General features: G+C 42.0%; 1 protein-coding gene across 17 annotated transcripts in view; it reads right to left on the bottom strand.

Moving 5' to 3' along the window:
* Nucleotides 1-18,820, bottom strand: part of mapta (microtubule-associated protein tau a) — a 46,438-nt gene extending 27,618 nt beyond the window's left edge. For 15 of the 17 annotated variants that reach the window (XM_046369242.1, XM_046369246.1, XM_046369248.1 and 12 more), the window contains exons 1-2: nt 18,678-18,820; nt 2,501-2,683 (exon numbers count right to left, since the gene is read on the bottom strand). In XM_046369242.1, coding sequence (XP_046225198.1) covers nt 2,501-2,666 — 166 coding nt within the window. In that variant the 5' untranslated portion in view covers nt 2,667-2,683; nt 18,678-18,820. Of the gene's footprint in view, nt 1-2,500; nt 2,684-2,817; nt 2,957-10,208; nt 10,398-18,677 lie in introns of those variants that run through there. The other 2 variants (XM_046369243.1, XM_046369244.1) reach the window with 2 other exon arrangements.
* Nucleotides 18,821-19,462: the final 642 nt, after the last annotated feature.

Raw genomic sequence — 19,462 nt, 5'->3', positions numbered from 1 at the left:
TGTTCCTTTAGCTTGTTACATCATCAAACAATCAACATATTTCAGCATAAAAAATAAGTGACAATTATTTAACTTAGCAGTAGTCAGTCTGGCAATGAAATGAAAATTGCTGAAAGTGTGAAAACCATCTCTTTAACCAGTAAGAATTATCACTAATTGCCAATGACATGGTCTCATCTACCACTAAACTACACAAAACACGCTTGACTCCGTTGGGAAGTCAATATTTAGTATCTACGCTAGATGACTACGAACAAATCACAGTGGTCTCCCGTAACTACTAGTTAGTAGAGTGTACTCACTATGTGCCGTACAGTCGGTGCAAGTACTGTTAAGCCCTGTGTAGGAACTGACTCAGAGCGGTGTAGCTTCCTGCTCGTCCGAGTGGCTAGGGGAAGGACGAAGGGGGAGAACGAGTGCACTAGTGAGGGCTGTAAACTGGGGAAAGCTAGACTACGTACTACTTGGGCAGAGCAGCCATTTTGGGGGGCACAGCAGGAATAAAAAGAGAAGGTTATCATCATTGTTGTTGCGCTCGTTGCAACACAACAGCCAACCCCCATTGTGAGAGGTTGGTGACCCCGCCTGTAGTCTGCTAGTACAGCAACTGTGCTCTTCTCTCCTTTCTAGATAAAGTTCCTTCAGAAAGTATTCACACTAATGAACCTTTTCCACATTTTGTTGTGTTAGATTTTTTGTCACTGGCCTAAACACAATTACCCCATGATGTCAAAGTAGAATGATGTTTTTCAACATTTTTATAAATTAAATCAAAATGAAAAGCTGAAATGTTTTGAGTCAATAAGTATTCAACCCCTTTGTTATGGCCTGCCTAAATAAATTTAGGAGTCAAAATGAGCTTAACAAGTCACATAATAAATTGCATGGACTCACTCTGTGTGCGATAATAGTGTTTAACATGGTTTTTGATGGACTCTCTGTACCCCACACATACAATTATCTGGAAGGTCCCTCAGTCGAGTAGTGAATTTCAAACAGATTCAACCACAAAAGATGTAGGTTTTCCAATGCCTCACAAAGAAGGACACCTATTGGTAGATTGGTTTAAAAAAGGAAGCCTGTGTATGAAAAAAAAGGAAGCCTGTACAGAATAAAAAATGTTCCAAAACAAGCAGGGCATCAACCTAAAACTCAAGGCCACATATACCCTGGAGTTGCTTACCAAGACAACATTGAATGTTCCTGAGTAGCCTAGTTGCAGTTTTGACTTAAATTGGCTTGAAAAGCTATAACAAAACTAGAAAATGGCTGTCTTACAAGTGATCAACAACTAACAGAGCTTGAAGAATTCTTAAAATAATAATGTGCAAATATTGTATTATACTGGTGTGCAAAGCTCTTAGAGACTTACCCAGAAAGACTCAGAGCTGTAATCGCTGCCAAAAGTGATTCTAACATGTATTGACTCATGTATTGACTCAGGGGGTTGAATACGTATCTAATCAAGGTACAGTATATTAGTGTTTCGTTTTTTTTTTTTTTTTTACCAATATTACAATTTGTTTTCGACTTTGACATTAGAATATTTTGTGTAAATCGTTGACATTTTTTTTTTTACAATTAAATCCATATTAATCCCACTTTGTAAGATTACTTTCTGAAGGCACTGCAATATGTCATCAACGCCATGGGGCAAACCTCCCAGTTGCCAAGGCTTTCCCTACTGTACTGTATCTCCTCATTCCTTCCCTAGTCTTAGCCTTCCATTGACTACCCATTTGATTAATAATGTGCCTTCACAAAAGGTTAAGGATCTATGTACTGTCCTGAAAGCTTGATTGTTTACGGGGATGAATTGGTAACAGTGGTGGTGGACGGAGGCGCAGGGAGCGTTCTGAGGTCCCTGACCCAGATCCCTGTATTGCAGAGTAGGAGAGCGGGAGAGTGCAGCTGCAATCTGGGGACTGAAGGCCCAGTCAAGCATGCCTTGTTTGCTTTATGTAAAGGGATTAAAAAATAGAACAATCAGAAAGCCTCAGCCTCTTGGCCCGTTCATTGCAGAGAATTTTGACTAAGAAATGGCATGTGACTTTAGAGAGAGAGAAAAAGGCCATCAGTCAAGACATTCATCTAGATTTGGCAGTCTTGGACACGTTTTTGTGGCTAGCATAATGCTTGTTGACTTACAAAGCTACCCTCTGCCCACTACGCCCACACAGATCCAATCCATTTACTTATATAAAGCTATAAAAATAAGCTGTGTAAATTAAGTCATTTGTTGTGTTCTTCCTGACTACAATAAGTAACCCCTGATCACACTTTTCTGGCTCATGCAGTTTTAATGAAGACATTCTTTTACCCTTCAAGCTCCTTTACACACCCATCCTCTAAAGCTATTTTGGGCCCCGCAGTAGCTATACCCTCAATAAAACATCCCTCTGTTTCTATCTGGAGGTTAATTGAGCAAGCGTGTGCTTTGACGGTCTGTGCTAGTTTAGCAGCCTATTTTACAGGCTGATAGATAGATATAATAGCTGACCTTTCATGGGGCCTTCCCCTGGGCTCCTGTGCCCCAGCTGGACCCCGTTCTCCTGGTGATGCAGGTCGTTGATGGTCATGCCGGCTAAGGAAACGCTCATGGTGTCCCCGGAGTTGTAGCTGTAGGTGTTAGGGGCGTTGTTCATATAGTCCTGGTGTTGATCCATAGCAAGTCAGGTTCAGGCTATACAAAAGAGCAGAAGAAAGTGCCAAATATATGTTACCCAAAAAATGTAAATGCGCCAGTGGCAAAGGCACATAAAAATATCGGAATTCAGATATGAAGTCATCGTTTTAGCGCTATCCACTTTTACGAACCTCCACTATTGAGCTCACCAGAGAATGTCAATTTCACTCAAGGTGGATCAAGTCAAATTGTGTTGCATTGGAGAGCCTATTCTTCTGAGAGATACAGGTGACTATCGGAATCCGATAGAGATAATCAAGGATGCAAAGGAACTTGCCAGTACCTGGTCCTGAGAATTTGCCAAGTAATTCAATGAACAACCTTTGAAAGTTGAAGAGTCTCTTCCGCCTGACATAAGCCAGTCAGCCAGCAGCGGCTCAACGTAAACAGACACTGCGCCTAAGAAAATCAGGCTATTTATATTCTTAACATGGGTACCTGGTGTAGAGTTACGAGACGAAAATAGTCCCCTGTGCCCATGTGCGTTGTGTCCTAACTGTGATAACTCGCACTTCCATAAACAACCAGAGAACCTCTGTGTTTTCCTCCTTAAGATTCACTCAACCTCAATCAGACGGACACTGCGCTTATACTTGTGACCTAACAGAAGTGAAAAGCCAATCAACTGTCAAGCTTGAGGTTTTAGCCAATTTATTGCTTTATTACTGTTTTCCAGTAACATCTTTAGAAATATGTAATTAAGATGTGTATCAACTATCAAGGACTGGGAGACCAGTGTGTGAGGACATGCTCTCTCCACAGCTTCAAACCTCATAAAATGAGGATTACATACTGTATCAGATTAAATCAAAGCCTATGGTTACGTCAGCATTTTTTCTATTTCTATCGGCTTTTTCATCTTTCCCTCTCTCTCTCTCTCACACACCACGCACATTGCCTTTTGATACCCTGACCACAAGCGCACTAGCTCACATGCACGTGCACACACACACATAAGAACCACAAAATATAAAACGTAAGTGATGATAAAAAGGGTATTTATTGTCTGAATTCCGGCATCAAGTCATTACTAAACACGATTGCGAATGTGAAAACAAAATAGCTGGGAGTAAAATTATGAGGATCATTGATAATTATACAACGGGTGGGTCTAATCCTGGACACTGATTGGTTAAAACCGCATTCCAGCTGGTGTCTATTCCTCAATTTACCACCGGCTAAAGCTATGACTTGAAATGCCTATTTACTCTGTTCCGTCTCACTGCGCAATCCACTGGTTGTCACATCAGCCCAGTCAGACAATATATAAACTTGATCTCCACTGTAAAAAGACTCTAGACATTATCTCCCATTTATTTTATACTAGGAATTGGTATTCAATAGCGGAGATTTGAATAAAACTTGTGGTCTCTCTCTCATTGTTTCAATATTGAAATTCGATCCCCAGCGGTCCTATTGTAATGAACGTGTAGGTTTTGGGAGTCGGGACGACACACACATTCAGGCAGCTCTTCTCAGACAGTTCAAAATCATGAATCAGCATAATTTCTATGGACATATACAAAGAAATAAAAAACAGGCAAAATGAAAAACAAAATGCAGCTAGTATGCAGTCTTTACAGCTTCAGTTTGTGTAAGGACTGACTCTGGGAGACGAGAAGCAAGTACAGGGTGTGAACATTTAATGGAACAACGGACATGAAACAGAACACAGACAGTGTCTGGACAGGGAAAACAAAATGACAATAATGCTGACACAGGGATGAAACAGAGGAACAGACAGATATAGGGAAGGCAATCAAAACGTGAGGGAATTCAAGTAAGTCCATTGAGGGCTGATGTGCGTAATGATAGTGACAGGTGTGTGTAATGATGGGCATCCTGGCGCTGAGAGAGGGGGAGTGGGTGCAGGTGTGAAAGTTTGAAGTGATTGTGTTAGCTGTGTAGTTGGCTAGCTCCTCTGAACAACAGTGTCCTGACAAGAGCGCACATCTTCTATGCCAGGTGAAATTGCGCATCAGTAGCTCATTCTTATGAATGTATCCAAATACATTTGACTAGAAAACAGCTTAATAAACTAATGCAAATGCAGCTACATTGCTGTTATTCTGGCTGCACTGTTTGACCTGACTGTAAGTTAGCTGTAGTTGGCTATCTAGCAAGCAAGAGATAAGAACATTACCAGCCAGAACGATTGGGTCGCATCCATACAGAACAAAAAATACTTAACGACTGGGTTGCGTCTGTGGCCAGCCGGCTTGGGTAGCAACCCTAGATTTGTGTCAGGACTATCTCGTGGAAGGATGAAACAGTGAATAAATTCATCTAAATAAATGTTTTAATGAAACTATTTCCATTATTATTTGAATATTTTGGTAACCCACTGTATAAAAGTGATAATGTCCTCGAAGCCGGTGTTTGAAGGATATATTGGCACGGTTTGCCGGCTCGAGACAACACCCATTCCAATATATCCTCCAAACACCGGCTTCTCGGTGTCACGTCCTGACCTAAGTTCCTTTTTTATGTCTCTATTTTGTTTGGTTAGGACGTGAGTTGGGGTTGGCATTCTATGTTTTGTTCTATGTTTTGTACTTCTATGTGTTGGCCTGGTATGGTTCCCAATCAGAGGCAGCTGTCAATCGTTGTCTCTGATTGAGAACCATACTTAGGTAGCCTGTTCCCACCTGTGTTTGTGGGTAGTTGTTTCCTGTTTTGTGTTGTGTCACCTTGCAGGACTGTTTCGATTTTCGTTGTTACACGTTTGTTATTTTGTATTCAGTGTTCAGTTGTAATAAATTTAACATGGACACGTACCATGCTGCATTTTGGTCCGATCTTGAATACTCTTCCTCAGACGAAGAGGAGAATCGTTACACTCAGGCATTAGACTACCCTTCTTCCCAATATAACCTACTGTGTGTGGGCCAACACACTATCGCAGCCTATTGTGAAATAGACACAAATTACTTCTTCAAAATTTGTGATGTGTATTAGATGGTTTTCATCATCATGTCTTTCATCATAACGCATTTGTGTACATTACACAAATTCAAATTTGTTGTGTCTAATGTTAGCTAGGCTAGCTCGGTGGCTCACGTTAGCTAGGCTACGGGTTAAGGTTAGGGTTGGGGGTTAAGGTTAGGGGTTATAGTTAGCTAAAATGCTACCTAAGGAGATGAAGGGTTAAGTTTGGGAGTTAGGTTGAAGGATTCAGGTTAGGAAAAGGGTTAGCTAACATGCTAAGTAGTTGCAATGTAGCTGACTAGCAAACATTTTAAAGTTGTCCGTGATGAGATTCGAACACACAACCTTTGGGTTGCTAGATATTTGCATTATTCGCGTTACAACGCCAACCCATTCCCCCTGCCCAACCTCCCTCCTATTGTTCCTGTCTTAAGTAACCTACTGTCTTTATCGGTGATGCACTGTCTAAAAAAATCCTATACTGCACACTAAAAAAATATATTTTTTAGTGTGCCTGTCACTCATTTCCAATAAGCAATTTGTGTCTATTTCACAATAATATGTGATACTGGGTTGGTGTGGGCTGCTTGGCCTGAACACCTGACCTTCACTGGGTGCACCAGCATATCTTCTGTCCTTGACTGTTTAAACAAACACAATCCTGGTCCTCATATATAGCACAAATGAGAAGTCGTACCATAGTAGGCCATAGTACCCACCAGACCAGGGAATCAAGCCCTCAGAGCACCCTAGATTAGGAACCCTTAACTGGGGTGCAAATGTCCATGCTGGATGGACAGTGATCTCGTTAGTATGTGTGGCAATGTACAATTGAATTATAAATGAATGATGTATTGAAATATGTACATGTATAAGTAAAGTAATGGGTGTGAGGCAATAAAAAGTATAACTAAAAAGTAATAAATAGAATGTTTTAATAGGGCGTTGGACCACCACAAGACAGAACAGCTTCAGTGCACATTGGCATAGATTCTACAAGTGTCTGGAACTCTAATGGAGGAATCCGACACCAATCTTCCACAAGAAATTCCATCATTTGGAGTTTTGTTGATGGTGGTGGAAAATGCTAGCTATGTTCTAATACCCATAACATACTGTATACTGCATACTAAATGAGTATATACTACACACGATATAATATTAGTTCAGTATTAGTTTTTAGTATACTGTAATCGAACAGTATCCTTTCAGGTGAGTACATTAGCGTTTCGACTGTCTCCCAAAAGTTGATGCTGTTGCAAGCGTGTTAGCATAACAAATTACTAGGTAGACATCTTATGACTTCATTAACAATGTCCATTGACAACGCACAATGACTATACCACTTAGCTAAGCTAAGAATGACGTGAATAATCAAGTCAATAAATGTAGTTATTTAGATAGCATATAGTTAATATACTGGAAAGTTCCATGTATTAGTAGCCAACTAACGTTAGATAGCTAGCTTACTAAAAGGTCAATACAAGTAACTGCTGTAATGATATGCTATGTGGTTTGTAAGGCTAGTGTAACGGATGTGAAACGGCTAGCTAGTTAGCGGTGGTGCGTGCTAAATAGTGTTTCAATCGGTGATGTCACTTGCTCTGAGACCTTGAAGTAGTAGTTCGGTCTAAAGTTATACTGTTACATTGATGCTGTTGACCCGGATCACTGGTTGCTGCGGAAAAGGAGGAGGTCAAAAGGGGGGTGAGTGTAATGGATGTGAAACGGCTAGCTAGTTAGCGGTGGTGCGCGCTAAATAATGTTTCAATCTGTGATGTCACTTGCTCTGAGACCTTGAAGTAGTAGTTCCCCTTGCTCTGCAAGGGCTGTGGCTTTTGTGGAGCGATGGGTAAAGATGCTTCGTGGGTGACTGTTGTTGATGTGTGCAGAGGGTCCCTGGTTCACGCCCGGGTATGGGCGAGGGGACGGTCTAAAGTTATACTGTTACACTAGCGTAGCTAACAAATTGTCAGCCAACATAACATGTAACGTAACTTATTTGAAAAGTCATTACCTTATTACATTGCTAAATATGTTCTTAACATATGTCATAATTAGCTAAAGCAATGAATTTGTATTCGCTCTCGTCGTACTTCTTCAAATCTGAAAATGTGGTGAAGCCCATTTTCAAAAGAATTGCATTATGGGCACTAAAATCACAGAAATAGTGTCCACTGCTTTTGTATAGTTCATATTTTGTAGTTCGTATACGACATCCGGGAACTTTTGGCATACTAACTATATCCACACTATGACCAATAAGCATACAACATACTCAAAATATGTCACAATTAGTATGGTTAGTGAGGTTAGTATGAGTATTCAAACACCGCTGCTGTCTCAGGCGTTGCTCCAGAATCTACCATACGTGTTCAATTGGGTTGACATCTGGTGACTGAGATGGACATTGCATGTGGATTACATCATTTTCATGCTCATTAAACCATTCAGTCACCATTCGTGCCCTGTGTCATCCTAGCCATGGTTGCCAAAATAATGGCCTGCCCAGCATTTTTATACATGACCTTAATTAAGCAATTAGCATCCCGGCATATTTAACTCAGGAATGTGTGGAATCACCTGCTTTCAATAGACTTTGTATAACTCATTTTTTCCATTATTTTGGCAGTTACCTGTGTATTCTACCACGAGTGCATAAACATTCACTTATGCAGTTACTCTCAATATTTGACACAACTCCCTCGCAACACTCCCATTGTGGATTTCCACAAAACAGAAGTCAAACAACAAGCGAGCCGCTGCATCCATGCCAAAGAAAACAATCGCTCAGAGAAAGTTGACGCTCCATGTCCGGGAGCTTTGAAGATTAAGAGAACTAACAGAGGCAAACCCAAGGTCGAAAAGAACTAGATCCCTTATCTGATAACCAGCATATCTATTTTATGCTATGTTTCTATACTTCAGTCACCAGGTTGGCAACAGCTAATTTTCCCCATGTTATTATTTTGTCAGGGATAGTGCCTATGTAGAAAACACAGTGTAATTTTAATCTTATCCTGCTTTGAGAATCCACTCCTCACAAAAAAAAAAAAAAAACATTTGAGAAAAAACAAACAAAGACACTTCACCGGGTCGTCTTTTGCGGTAGAAGGAGCTGAATTCAACAGAGACATTCCCACTGGGCACAGACGTCAATTCAAGGTCTATTCCACGTTGGTTCAACGTAATTTCATTGAAATTGCGTGGAAACAACGTTGATTCAACCAGTGTGTGCCCAGTGAGTTCTAACGAATTGCTGTTGGCACTAAAATAAATGTTATTTAGGACCAGTCTATTGCAACAGAATTCAATCTTCGCTGGCTTCAATTTCAACTGCTAAATAAAAAGAGGACTTTATTGCATGTTGGAATTTCATGAAGGCACAGAAAGGTTGGCAGTGACTTGCAACTGATCCCACGTGGAGCGTGTGAAAATGGGATCTTGGCAAATAGGCCCTGGTTCTAAAGCAAACCCATCATAGACGGCAACAGAAAGAGCATGATCAACAAAGATATTGACATAGCTCTGGGAGAACCAAGACGTACCCAAACAAATGACTGAACATTATTACTGTGAACCAACAGAGAGCTCTTCTTGACCTATAGAACCACTTATTTTCTGAGGAAGACCCTAAATGCCAAGGCCAAGGTTGAGATTAAATTAAATGGGAGTATTTGTCAAACTAAGGATTTACTACAAAGAAAACTAAAGATTTACTACAAAGAAAATATACAAATCTGTATTAAAACCCCTAAAGGGTTTATGCCAAGCAAAATGACTCGGTTCATCAAAGCAGCAGTTTTAATGACTCAGTAACATCATGAAAAAAGGTTTCCTTCAACATCAAAGATGACAGAGAATCAATAATAAACTGTAAAAACAATTAAACCACATACAGTCTGTAATACAAACGGGAAATAGATTCAATAGCCAATTCAATGGATTGCAATACAAAAACAAAAGGTTTGCCAACGCAGTGAGTGTATCTGATGGCATGCTCACTATTGCTGCGTGAGCTTAGCTAGCTGCCCTCATGCTTGACTGCTTCTGTATCTCTGACCTACTTTCCTCATGACTCCCTCTGTATACTCCTAGTCTCCATCCTCCGGCAGGAAGTAGTACCATAGAAACAACGCTGAACTCTACCTTTAAAACAGGCCTACGCCTACCAAATGGCCAAGGATTACTGTTAAAGTGAGCCTCATTTTTCGCATCATACTGCTGGAAGCTAGTGAAACAGCTTGCGGCACAGCCTGCGTAATGAGTATGGCTCACTCAGCATGGGATGGCAGCACGTCATCGTCCGCAAACACACGTTGGCTTAGAAACTGCATACTTTTCACAGTGGTGGGATATTTTTTAAATATCTTTGGCTTCATGACTCAAGGCTAAGTGCGTTTAATTTAGGATTGGGAAATGTCTTCTTTTTTTTTACCAACAATTTGGTAATGCTTCCTATAAACACATTACATTATAAGCACATATATAAGGTCTTATGAACAATGCATAAGGCATTCCTAAAATGCAGAGCAGAGATGCTAATTATTAGTATTCAATCGTAGGAAGTGTCTGGAATTTGATTGAAGCTTACCATTTTCCTTCGTCACTTGAATTCAGGATATCTGGAATTCTGATACTGTCTTGATAGAACATGAACTGTGATTGCCTCAGACGCTGCAGCTGCTGCAAGTTCCAATATGTACACCGTGTCTGCAGCTACAGTACGATCTGCTACACACACCCCTTTCTGACACTTTAATGAAGACTCGTGGTGCAATGAGCCAACGTCTTCCATCAGCATGGTGCCAATTAACCATGTATAAGAATGCAGTTCAAAGCCCAGTATGACTTTTCTCCTCCCTTTTAACAATACAATACAATCCTTTTCAAGAAAGACCTCATTTGGACTTCTTATGCTAGATTCTATAATTGTCTGAGGGACATAGTAGTCTAGGACAAAGTCATTTATAATAGTGCCTTTTAAATAGTGCCCCCCCCCTCCCCACCAAATGTCAGATAGTGCCTCAACAGGAATATCTGCTGGAATAAATCAATTTGATGAGGAACAAACTGCTTCATTGATTACTATTTTTACTTTATTGAACCTTTATTTAACTGGGCAAGTCAGTTAAGAACAAATTCTTACAATGACTGCCTACTAGAAGGCAAAAGGTAACCTGCGGGGACGGGGGGGGGCTGGGATTTAAAATGAAAGGACAAAACACACATCACGACAAGAGAGACACCACAACACTTTCATAAAGAAAGACCTAAAGACAACAACATAGAATGGCAGCAACACATGAAAACACAGCATGGTAGCAACACAACATGACAACAACATGGTTGCAGCACAACATGGTAGCAGCACAAAAAAAATGGTACAAACATTATTGGGCACCAACAACAGCACAAAGGGCAAGAAGATAGAGACAACAATACATCACGCAAAACAGCCACAACTGTCAGTAAGAGTGTCCATGATTGAGTGTTTTTTGCAGCACGTTCAAGTCGCTAGCAGCCATTACGAACACAGGCTGTGAAACAGTGATCACTAAGGTCATTACAGAAAACACCAGACTGATAGCTATCAGGATTATTTGTGAGGATAACATCAATGAGATTAGCCTTTTCTGGGTGTTTGGAGTCATACCTTGTGGGATTGGGAATAATCTGACGAAGATTTAGGGAGTCCCATTGCTTTAGGACTTGGTCAGGTGGTTTAAGCATGTCCCAGTTTAGGTCACCTAGGAGGACAAATTCAGACTTAGTGTAAGAGGCCATGAGATAGCGTAGGGCATTTAGGGTACAGGCCGGTGCTGATGATGGCCGATAACACCCAGCAACAGTCAACAAATAATTATTTGAAAGTTTAATGTGTAAAACCAGCTAATCAAATTGTTTGGGGACAGACTTGGTGGAGACAACTGAGCACTGAAGGTGTTCCTTGGTAAAGATTGCCACTCCACCACCTTTGGAAGATTTGTCTTGCCGAAAAAGGTTATAACCAGAAAGGTCAACATCAGTGTTCAAAACACTCTTTCATAACCATGTCTCAGTAACGACCACACTTTCAATTGATCAATTTTAGGTAATAAGCTTCTAGTGTTAATGTGCAGAAAAACTAGGTTTTTACGAGAGCACAAATCAGTGAAGCAGATATCAGAGCACAAATCAGAATTGGGGCTATCAACAGTAGATGGGCCAGGGTGTACATGCACATTTCCAGATATCATCAACAGTAATACAATCAGGGCACGGCAGAGGACAGGGAGAGCTCTGCAGTGTTGACTTATAACATTTGGCAACAAGATCATATTGTACAGAAATTTCATCAGGTAGCATGAATACAAAGCTGGCGAGAAGGGGTTTGAATAGGACAGGAGGCCAAGAGTCTGTGTAACCAATAGAGAGTCCAGAGTATGGGAACAAACATAGACTGTTCCACTGTTGGGTCAACAAGCAAGTTCATAGTCAAAAAAGCATGCAGGAGTCATGAGGCAAATAGCATAAAGCACAAGCGAAAAACATAACAACTTGGGGCTAGCCATTGTAAGTTCAGAGTCACTTGCCTCAACAGTGCATGTGTGCTGGGGACGAGCGAAAGCTGGGGAGAGAGGGGGGAGTGTAGTGGGGGTACCTATACCAGACAGGGAAAGACAGGCCAGGGCAGACAGTGAACAGATCGCCAGGTGGAATCCAAGCAGCAGTGCAGCAGGCAACGGGAGAAGGTGTCACACCCACTTGGGAGAAGCTTTTTTCGGGAGGCAGATTCCTTGTAGAGAATCCCAGCTAACGTAGCTAGCAAGTCTCTGTCCGTCTTTTCTACATTTATCCAACGAATTCTATTTTTTGTAGAACTCAGGAGCCCATGCTCTCTGAGTTGAAAGGAATATTATTAATTAGTAGGCCTACTAAAGGCTATTCTAGACAGTCTGTCGCCACCTGAAACTCTTGAATTGATCCTGATCGTTGCTATGGGAACGACATCTTCAACGCACGTTCTAATGAACTCGCACACCGAATCAGCGTATTCATCAATATTGTTATCTGACGCAATACGAAACATATCCCAGTCCACATGATGGAGTCAGCTTGGTCGGACCAGCGTTGGAAAGACCTCAGCATGGGAGCCTCTTGTTTTAGTTTCTGTCTGTAGGCAGGGATCAACAAAATGGAGTCGTGGTCAGCTTTTCCAAAAGGGGGGCGGGGCAGGGCCTTATATGCGTCGCGGAAGTTAGAGCAATGATCCAAGTTTTTTCCACCCCTGGTTGCACAATCGATATGCTGATAAAATTTAGGGAGTCTTGTTTACAGATTAGCCTTGTTAAAATCCCCAGCTACAATGAATGCAGCCTCCGGATAAATGGTTTCCAGTTTGCAAAGAGTTAAATAAAGTTTGTTCAGAGCCATCGATGTGTCTGCTTGGGAAGGGGGATATATACGGCTGTGATTATAATCAAAGAGAATTAGTAGATAATGCGGTCTACATTTGATTGTGAGGAATTCTAAATCAGGTGAACAGAAGGATTTGAGTTCCTGTATGTTTCTTTCATCACACCATGTCTCGTTAGCCATAAGGCATACGCCCCCGCCCCTCTTCTTACCAGAAAGATGTCTGTTTCTGTCGGCGCGATGCGTGGAGAAACCCGTTGGCTGCACCGCCTCGGATAGCGTCTCTCCAGTGAGCCATGTTTCCGTGAAGCAAAGAACTTTACAGTCTCTGATGTCCCTCTGGAATGCTACCCTTGCTCGGATTTCATCAACCTTGTTGTCAAGAGACTGGACATTGGCAAGAAGAATGCTAGGGAGTGGTGCACGGTGTGCCCGTCTCCGGAGTCTGACCAGAAGACCGCCTCGTTTCCCTCTTTTTCAGAGTCGTTTTTTGGGGTCGCTGCATGGGATCCATTCCGCTGTCCTGTTTGAAAGGCAGAACACAGGATCCGTGTCGCGAAAAACATATTCTTGGTCATACTGATGGTGAGTTGACGCTGATCTTATATTCAGTAGTTCTTCTCGACTGTATGTAATGAAACCTAAGATGACCTGGGGTACTAATGTAAGAAATAACACGTAAAAAAAACTAAAAACTGCATAGTTTCCTAGGAACGCGAAGCGAGGCGGCCATCTCTGTCGGCGCCGGAAGTTGCGTGCGTTGACGTGCGTTGAAGATCGTTCCCATAGCAACGATTAAAACATTCCCTAACCAGAAACCGTGGATTGATGGCAGCATTCGCGTGAAACTGAAAGGCGAACCACTGCTTTTAATCAGGGCAAGGTGTCTGGTAACATGACCGAATACAAACAGTGCAGCTATTCCCTCCGCAAGGCTATCAAACAAGCTAAGCATCAGTACAGAGACAAAGTAGAATCTCAATTCAACGGCTCAGACACAAGAGGCATGTGGCAGGGTCTACAGTCAATCACGGACTACAAGAAGAAATCCAGCCCAGTCACGGACCAGGATGTCTTGCTCCCAGGCAGACTAAATAACTTTTTTGCCCGCTTCGAGGACAATACAGTGCCACTGACACGGCCTGCAACGAAAACATACGGTCTCTCCTTCACTGCAGCCGAGGTGAGTAAGACATTTAAACGTGTTAACCCTCGCAAGGCTGCAGGCACAGACGGCATCCCCAGCCGCGCCCTCAGAGCATGCGCAGACCAGCTGGCCGGTGTGTTTACGGACATATTCAATCAATCCCTATACCAGTCTGCTGTTCACACATGCTTCAAGAGGGCCACCATTGTTCCTGTTCCCAAGAAAGCTAAGGTAACTAAATGACTACCACCCCGTAGCACTCACTTCTGTCATCATGAAGTGCTTTGAGAGACTAGTCAAGGACCATATCACCTCCACCCTACCTGACACCCTAGACCCACTCCAATTTGCTTACCTCCCAAATATGTCCACAGACGATGCAATCTCAACCACACTGCACACTGCCCTAACACATCTGGACAAGAGGAATACCTATGTGAGAATGCTGTTCATCGACTACAGCTCGGCATTCAACACCATAGTACCCTCCAAGCTCGTCATCAAGCTCGAGACCCTGGGTCTCGACCCCGCCCTGTGCAACTGGGTACTGGACTTCCTGACGGGCCGCCCCCAGGTGGTGAGGGTAGGCAACAACATCTCCTCCCCGCTGATCCTCAACACTGGGGCCCCACAAGGGTGCTTTCTGAGCCCTCTCCTGTACTCCCTGTTCACCCACGACTGCGTGGCCATGCACGCCTCCAACTCAATCATCAAGTTTGCGGACGACAACAGTGGTAGGCTTGATTACCACCAACGACGAGACGGCCTACAGGGAGGAGGTGAGGGCCCTCGGAGTGTGGTGTCAGGAAAATAACCTCACACTCAACGTCAACAAAACTAAGGAGATGATTGTGAACTTCAGGAAACAGCAGAGGGAACACCCCCCTATCCACATCGATGGAACAGTAGTGGAGAGGGTAGCAAGTTTTAAGTTCCTCGGCATACACATCACAGACAAACTGAATTGGTCCACTCCCACAGACAGCATCGTGAAGAAGGCGCAGCAGCGCCTCTTCAACCTCAGGAGGCTGAGGAAATTCGGCTTGTCACCAAAAGCACTCACAAACTTCTACAGACGCACAATCGAGAGCATCCTGGCGGGCTGTATCACCGCCTGGTACGGCAACTGCTCCGCCCTCAACCGTAAGGCTCTCCAGATGGTAGTGAGGTCTGCACAATGCATCACCGGGGGCAAACTACTTGCCCTCCAGGACACCTACACCACCCGAGGTTACAGGAAGGCCATAAAGATCATCAAGGACATCAACCACCCGAGCCACTGCCTGTTCACCCCGCTATCATCCAGAAGGCGAGGTCAATACAGGTGCATCAAAGCTGGGACCGAGAGACTGAAAAACAGCTTCTATCTCAAGGCCATCAGACTGTTAAACAGCCACCACTAACATTGAGTGGCTGCTGCCAACACACTGACACTGACTCAACTCCAGCCACATTAATAATGGGAATTGATGGGAAATGATATAAATATATCACTAGCCACTTTAAACAATGCTACCTTATATAATGTTACTTACCCTACATTATTAATCTCATATGCATACGTATATACTGTACTCTATATCATTGACTGCATCCTTATGTAATACATGTATCACTAGCCACTTTAACTATTCCACTTTGTTTACATACTCATCTCATATGTATATACTGTACTCGATACCATCTACTGTATCTTGCCTATGCTGCTCTGTACCATCACTCATTCATATATCCTTATGTACATATTCTTTATCCCCTTACACTGTGTATAAGACAGTAGTTTTGGAATTGTTAGTTAGATTACTTGTTGGTTATTACTGCATTGTCGGAACTAGAAGCACAAGCATTTCGCTACCCTCGCATTAACATCTGCTAACCATGTGTATGTGACAAATAAAATTTGATTTGATTTGATCACCCCTACACTATTTGGGTTCCAACCTGGTCTCATAGAATAGACGTAACATAATATATGTAAATCCTTGATGATAAAATGTGTATGCTATGTTACATTTGGTATGGTTACATAAGACAGATGGCACACAAGGCTGAAAGGAAAGTTGGGTGGTTGGTTGGGGTGGATGGGTTGACGTATAACGCAAACGTCTAGATACCCAAAGGTTGCGTGTTTGAATCGCATCACGGACAACTTTAGGATTTTATCTAATTAGCTAATGTTAAACTACTTACCTTTTTTTGCTAATTCTTAACATATAATACGAATTGTAATTCATAACATATCATACAAAATGGGTGATGGACATCCACTAATGAATACATACAATAAGAAACGTAACATATCGTACTAAATGGAGTGTCTTGGTTTATGTCCAGAATAATACGAAATGCTCTGAGACCAAGATGCAGCGTTCAAGTCAATTCCATTTGAATTCAAAGCTGGAAAGAAATCCATACTGAAAATTGTTTTATTTCAAATTCATAAGGTGATTGGCAGAAACTGTGACAATTAATTTGATTAATGAATTGAATTTGAATTCATATCCTAAATTAGCTGATTTTCTGCTTTAGCCTATAAACCTTTGGAGAACTTTTGGATGGTTGCTTCAACAGGAAGGCATTTGTTGGTTTGCCCTCTCTCCCAATTTGGGCGTGAGAGTTGTTTTGATAAATCATTCTAATTGGTTGCTGTAATTAACTTAAAGCATTCAAGTTCAAATCAATTACATTTATCAAGGATTTGTCTGTCAGCTTTGTGGAGTATTGGAACACAGGTTCCACTGCAAATATAAACGCAAATACCAGAACTACCAGTAGGCTACATTCCATTAGTGCCAGTGCATCAATACTGCTGTAGAAACTTGCAGCTGGGTGTATCAACACCTCCACACATGACCAAAAACATGTAAATTCGTTCACTATTTTCCATATTTTTGCAAGTGTGCCTATAGCCTACTGTAGCCTATGAGTTTACATGTCGATGTTGCAATGGCTTTCATTCAATTTACAGACCATGCAATCCATTTTACAGAATGCAATGCATTTGATAAAAGTCTTCCTAATGCTTTCTCGATTTTATAAATTGACATTATCATTGTTATATTGCATATAGGCAATGTGCACCGGTGCAAACGGTTGGTTTTGCCCGATCAGACTGTTCCATCATTGCATCGCCGCCGCTCCTCGAGACAGGAGAAGAGAGGAAAGGCGTGTCCGTGGAATGAAATGGAGACTTGGCTACTACTGACATCCATTCTAACCCAAGCCGCTGATTAAACCCACAGCAATTGATGACACGTGTCATCGATTGCCTCAAGTATTTTCCTTCCAAGAGGGAGGCTGGCATACAATAGGCTTGTCATTGTCTAGATTCTACTCAAGGCGAATATAATGCGCTCATGGATTTTGTGCACGCCTCATTTCAATAGATTAGACCCCTCGACCAACACAAGCGGATTATTGCGCTAAACAAACCCATCACCCATGTGTACAATCAGATGACCAGCCACACTGCTGCAATGGCTGCATGTCTTCTCAAAGGTTTGACTGCTCTGCACACGGAGGAAAGGGCGAAATTGCATACCATTGGTACAATATTAATCAACTAGAAATGGGTATGGCTTTTCTGTTGAGTGCAGGCTATGGAAAATTCGCACCACTTTTGTTCAGTCGCTCATGAAAAAAAACAATTTTACAATTTGATAAACCCTAATTATGCAAATATCTAATGATGAAAAGAAAAAATGATATTTGAGGCACAATAACCGGGCAAGCTTGTCGTTGTTGACTCACAACGATGCCATGTTTTGGTAGGGCCTCGGATGTAACGAACATGCAAAACATAAAAAAAAAACGCACTGTTTACCTACAAATAGGTAGCCGACTGTTCCGTGTTATAGACATAGTCACTACAAATTGCAGACCAGAAAAATGACGAATAATTTGCTGTCCTGAAGAGTGTAAATGGCATCAAATGATGTCGAATCACTTTTATCCTCATAATAATGACATTGTAAATATTTGATGGACTATCCTTGTTAAAATATATATTTTTTAAATCATATGGCGACAACACATTCTTGTTCTTCCGTGCAACCGATGACACTGAGAAATTGTGATTTAAGAATAGCCTATCGCGAGGACATGTCTTACATTGCGTGTAACGATAAATAATGGCAGATACAAAAAAAACATGTTTGTGTATTGTTGCATGATGAACACTCTAAAACCAATAACAATAATGCGCATATGTATTCAATACATTTGGATAGGCTACAAGTCTATGCAAACTGGAGTTTTGGCACAATAATAGGCCACACTGTTACAATATTACATTTTAATATGAACACAATTTGTATTTGTGCTACTCTGGCCCGACCTCTCCCACCTCATGGAAAAATATAAATGACAAGACCAATTCCGATTGAGAATTACGACGCTTCATTTGACGTTTCATTTGACGCGCATTGCAATCGAGTCCGCATTGCAATAAGAAAAAACACGGTGTAATTACAGTGGATTTGGGTCAAGTAAATCATATAATTATCTAGGTTCCCTTACCTGTGTGCAGACAGTGTGGTTGTTTCTATCGCTGCACAGTTGTTCACAGAGCGCACAGTCGTCAGACGCAGTTAACCAAGATGCCATAACGGGAAGCAGTCGCCAGAGAGCAGCAGATTTGTGATGGTGTCTCGAAGTGTCTGTCTGCCTGGCTCTGTCTTTGTCAGATCATTGAAGTAACAGTCTGTATGCATACCAGCCAAATTACTCCGTACCATAAAATCATATTTATCAATCATACAATAACCCCAATTACACTTGGCATTAAATGATTTGACAGGTAATTTACTGAAAGTACATAATAGGGGACTCTTTACAAAAAACGGAGTGGGACTCAGACACTTGTGGTACTGTTCTATCGCCCTCTCTGCCCTCCCTGTGGCATTTATTGCCACACACCCAGTGCCAACTTTTACACTGATTTGACAAACCAGTCAGCACTTTAAAAAAGTAGCAGGGGATTTATTCACAGACAGTCAGAAACTCTATATAAATTTTGAACCAACTATATCTTGGCTTGCCAACAAAAAATGTCCCCCTCTCCCTCTCCCTCTCCCCACACCCATCTTTCCTTCTCTAACTCCTCCTACTTTCCCGCTTTCCTTATCCTTTCTCCTCTCTCTGGAGATGTGTCAAACCTTTTTCCCTCTCTCTGTCTCTGCCTCACTCTCTCTCTTTCTCTCTCTCTGCCTCTCTCTCCCCCTTTCACCCCTCCCTCTTTTTTCCTTCTCAGCTCTCCCTCTCTTCCTCTGCCCAAACCCCTCTCACACTCTGTCTCTCCCCTC

Source organism: Oncorhynchus gorbuscha, linkage group LG11, assembly GCF_021184085.1.
Source record: "Oncorhynchus gorbuscha isolate QuinsamMale2020 ecotype Even-year linkage group LG11, OgorEven_v1.0, whole genome shotgun sequence".
Classification (NCBI taxonomy): Eukaryota; Metazoa; Chordata; class Actinopteri; order Salmoniformes; family Salmonidae; genus Oncorhynchus; species Oncorhynchus gorbuscha.
Note: the sequence above shows the minus strand (reverse complement) of the source record. Positions and strands in the feature narration are given on the sequence as shown.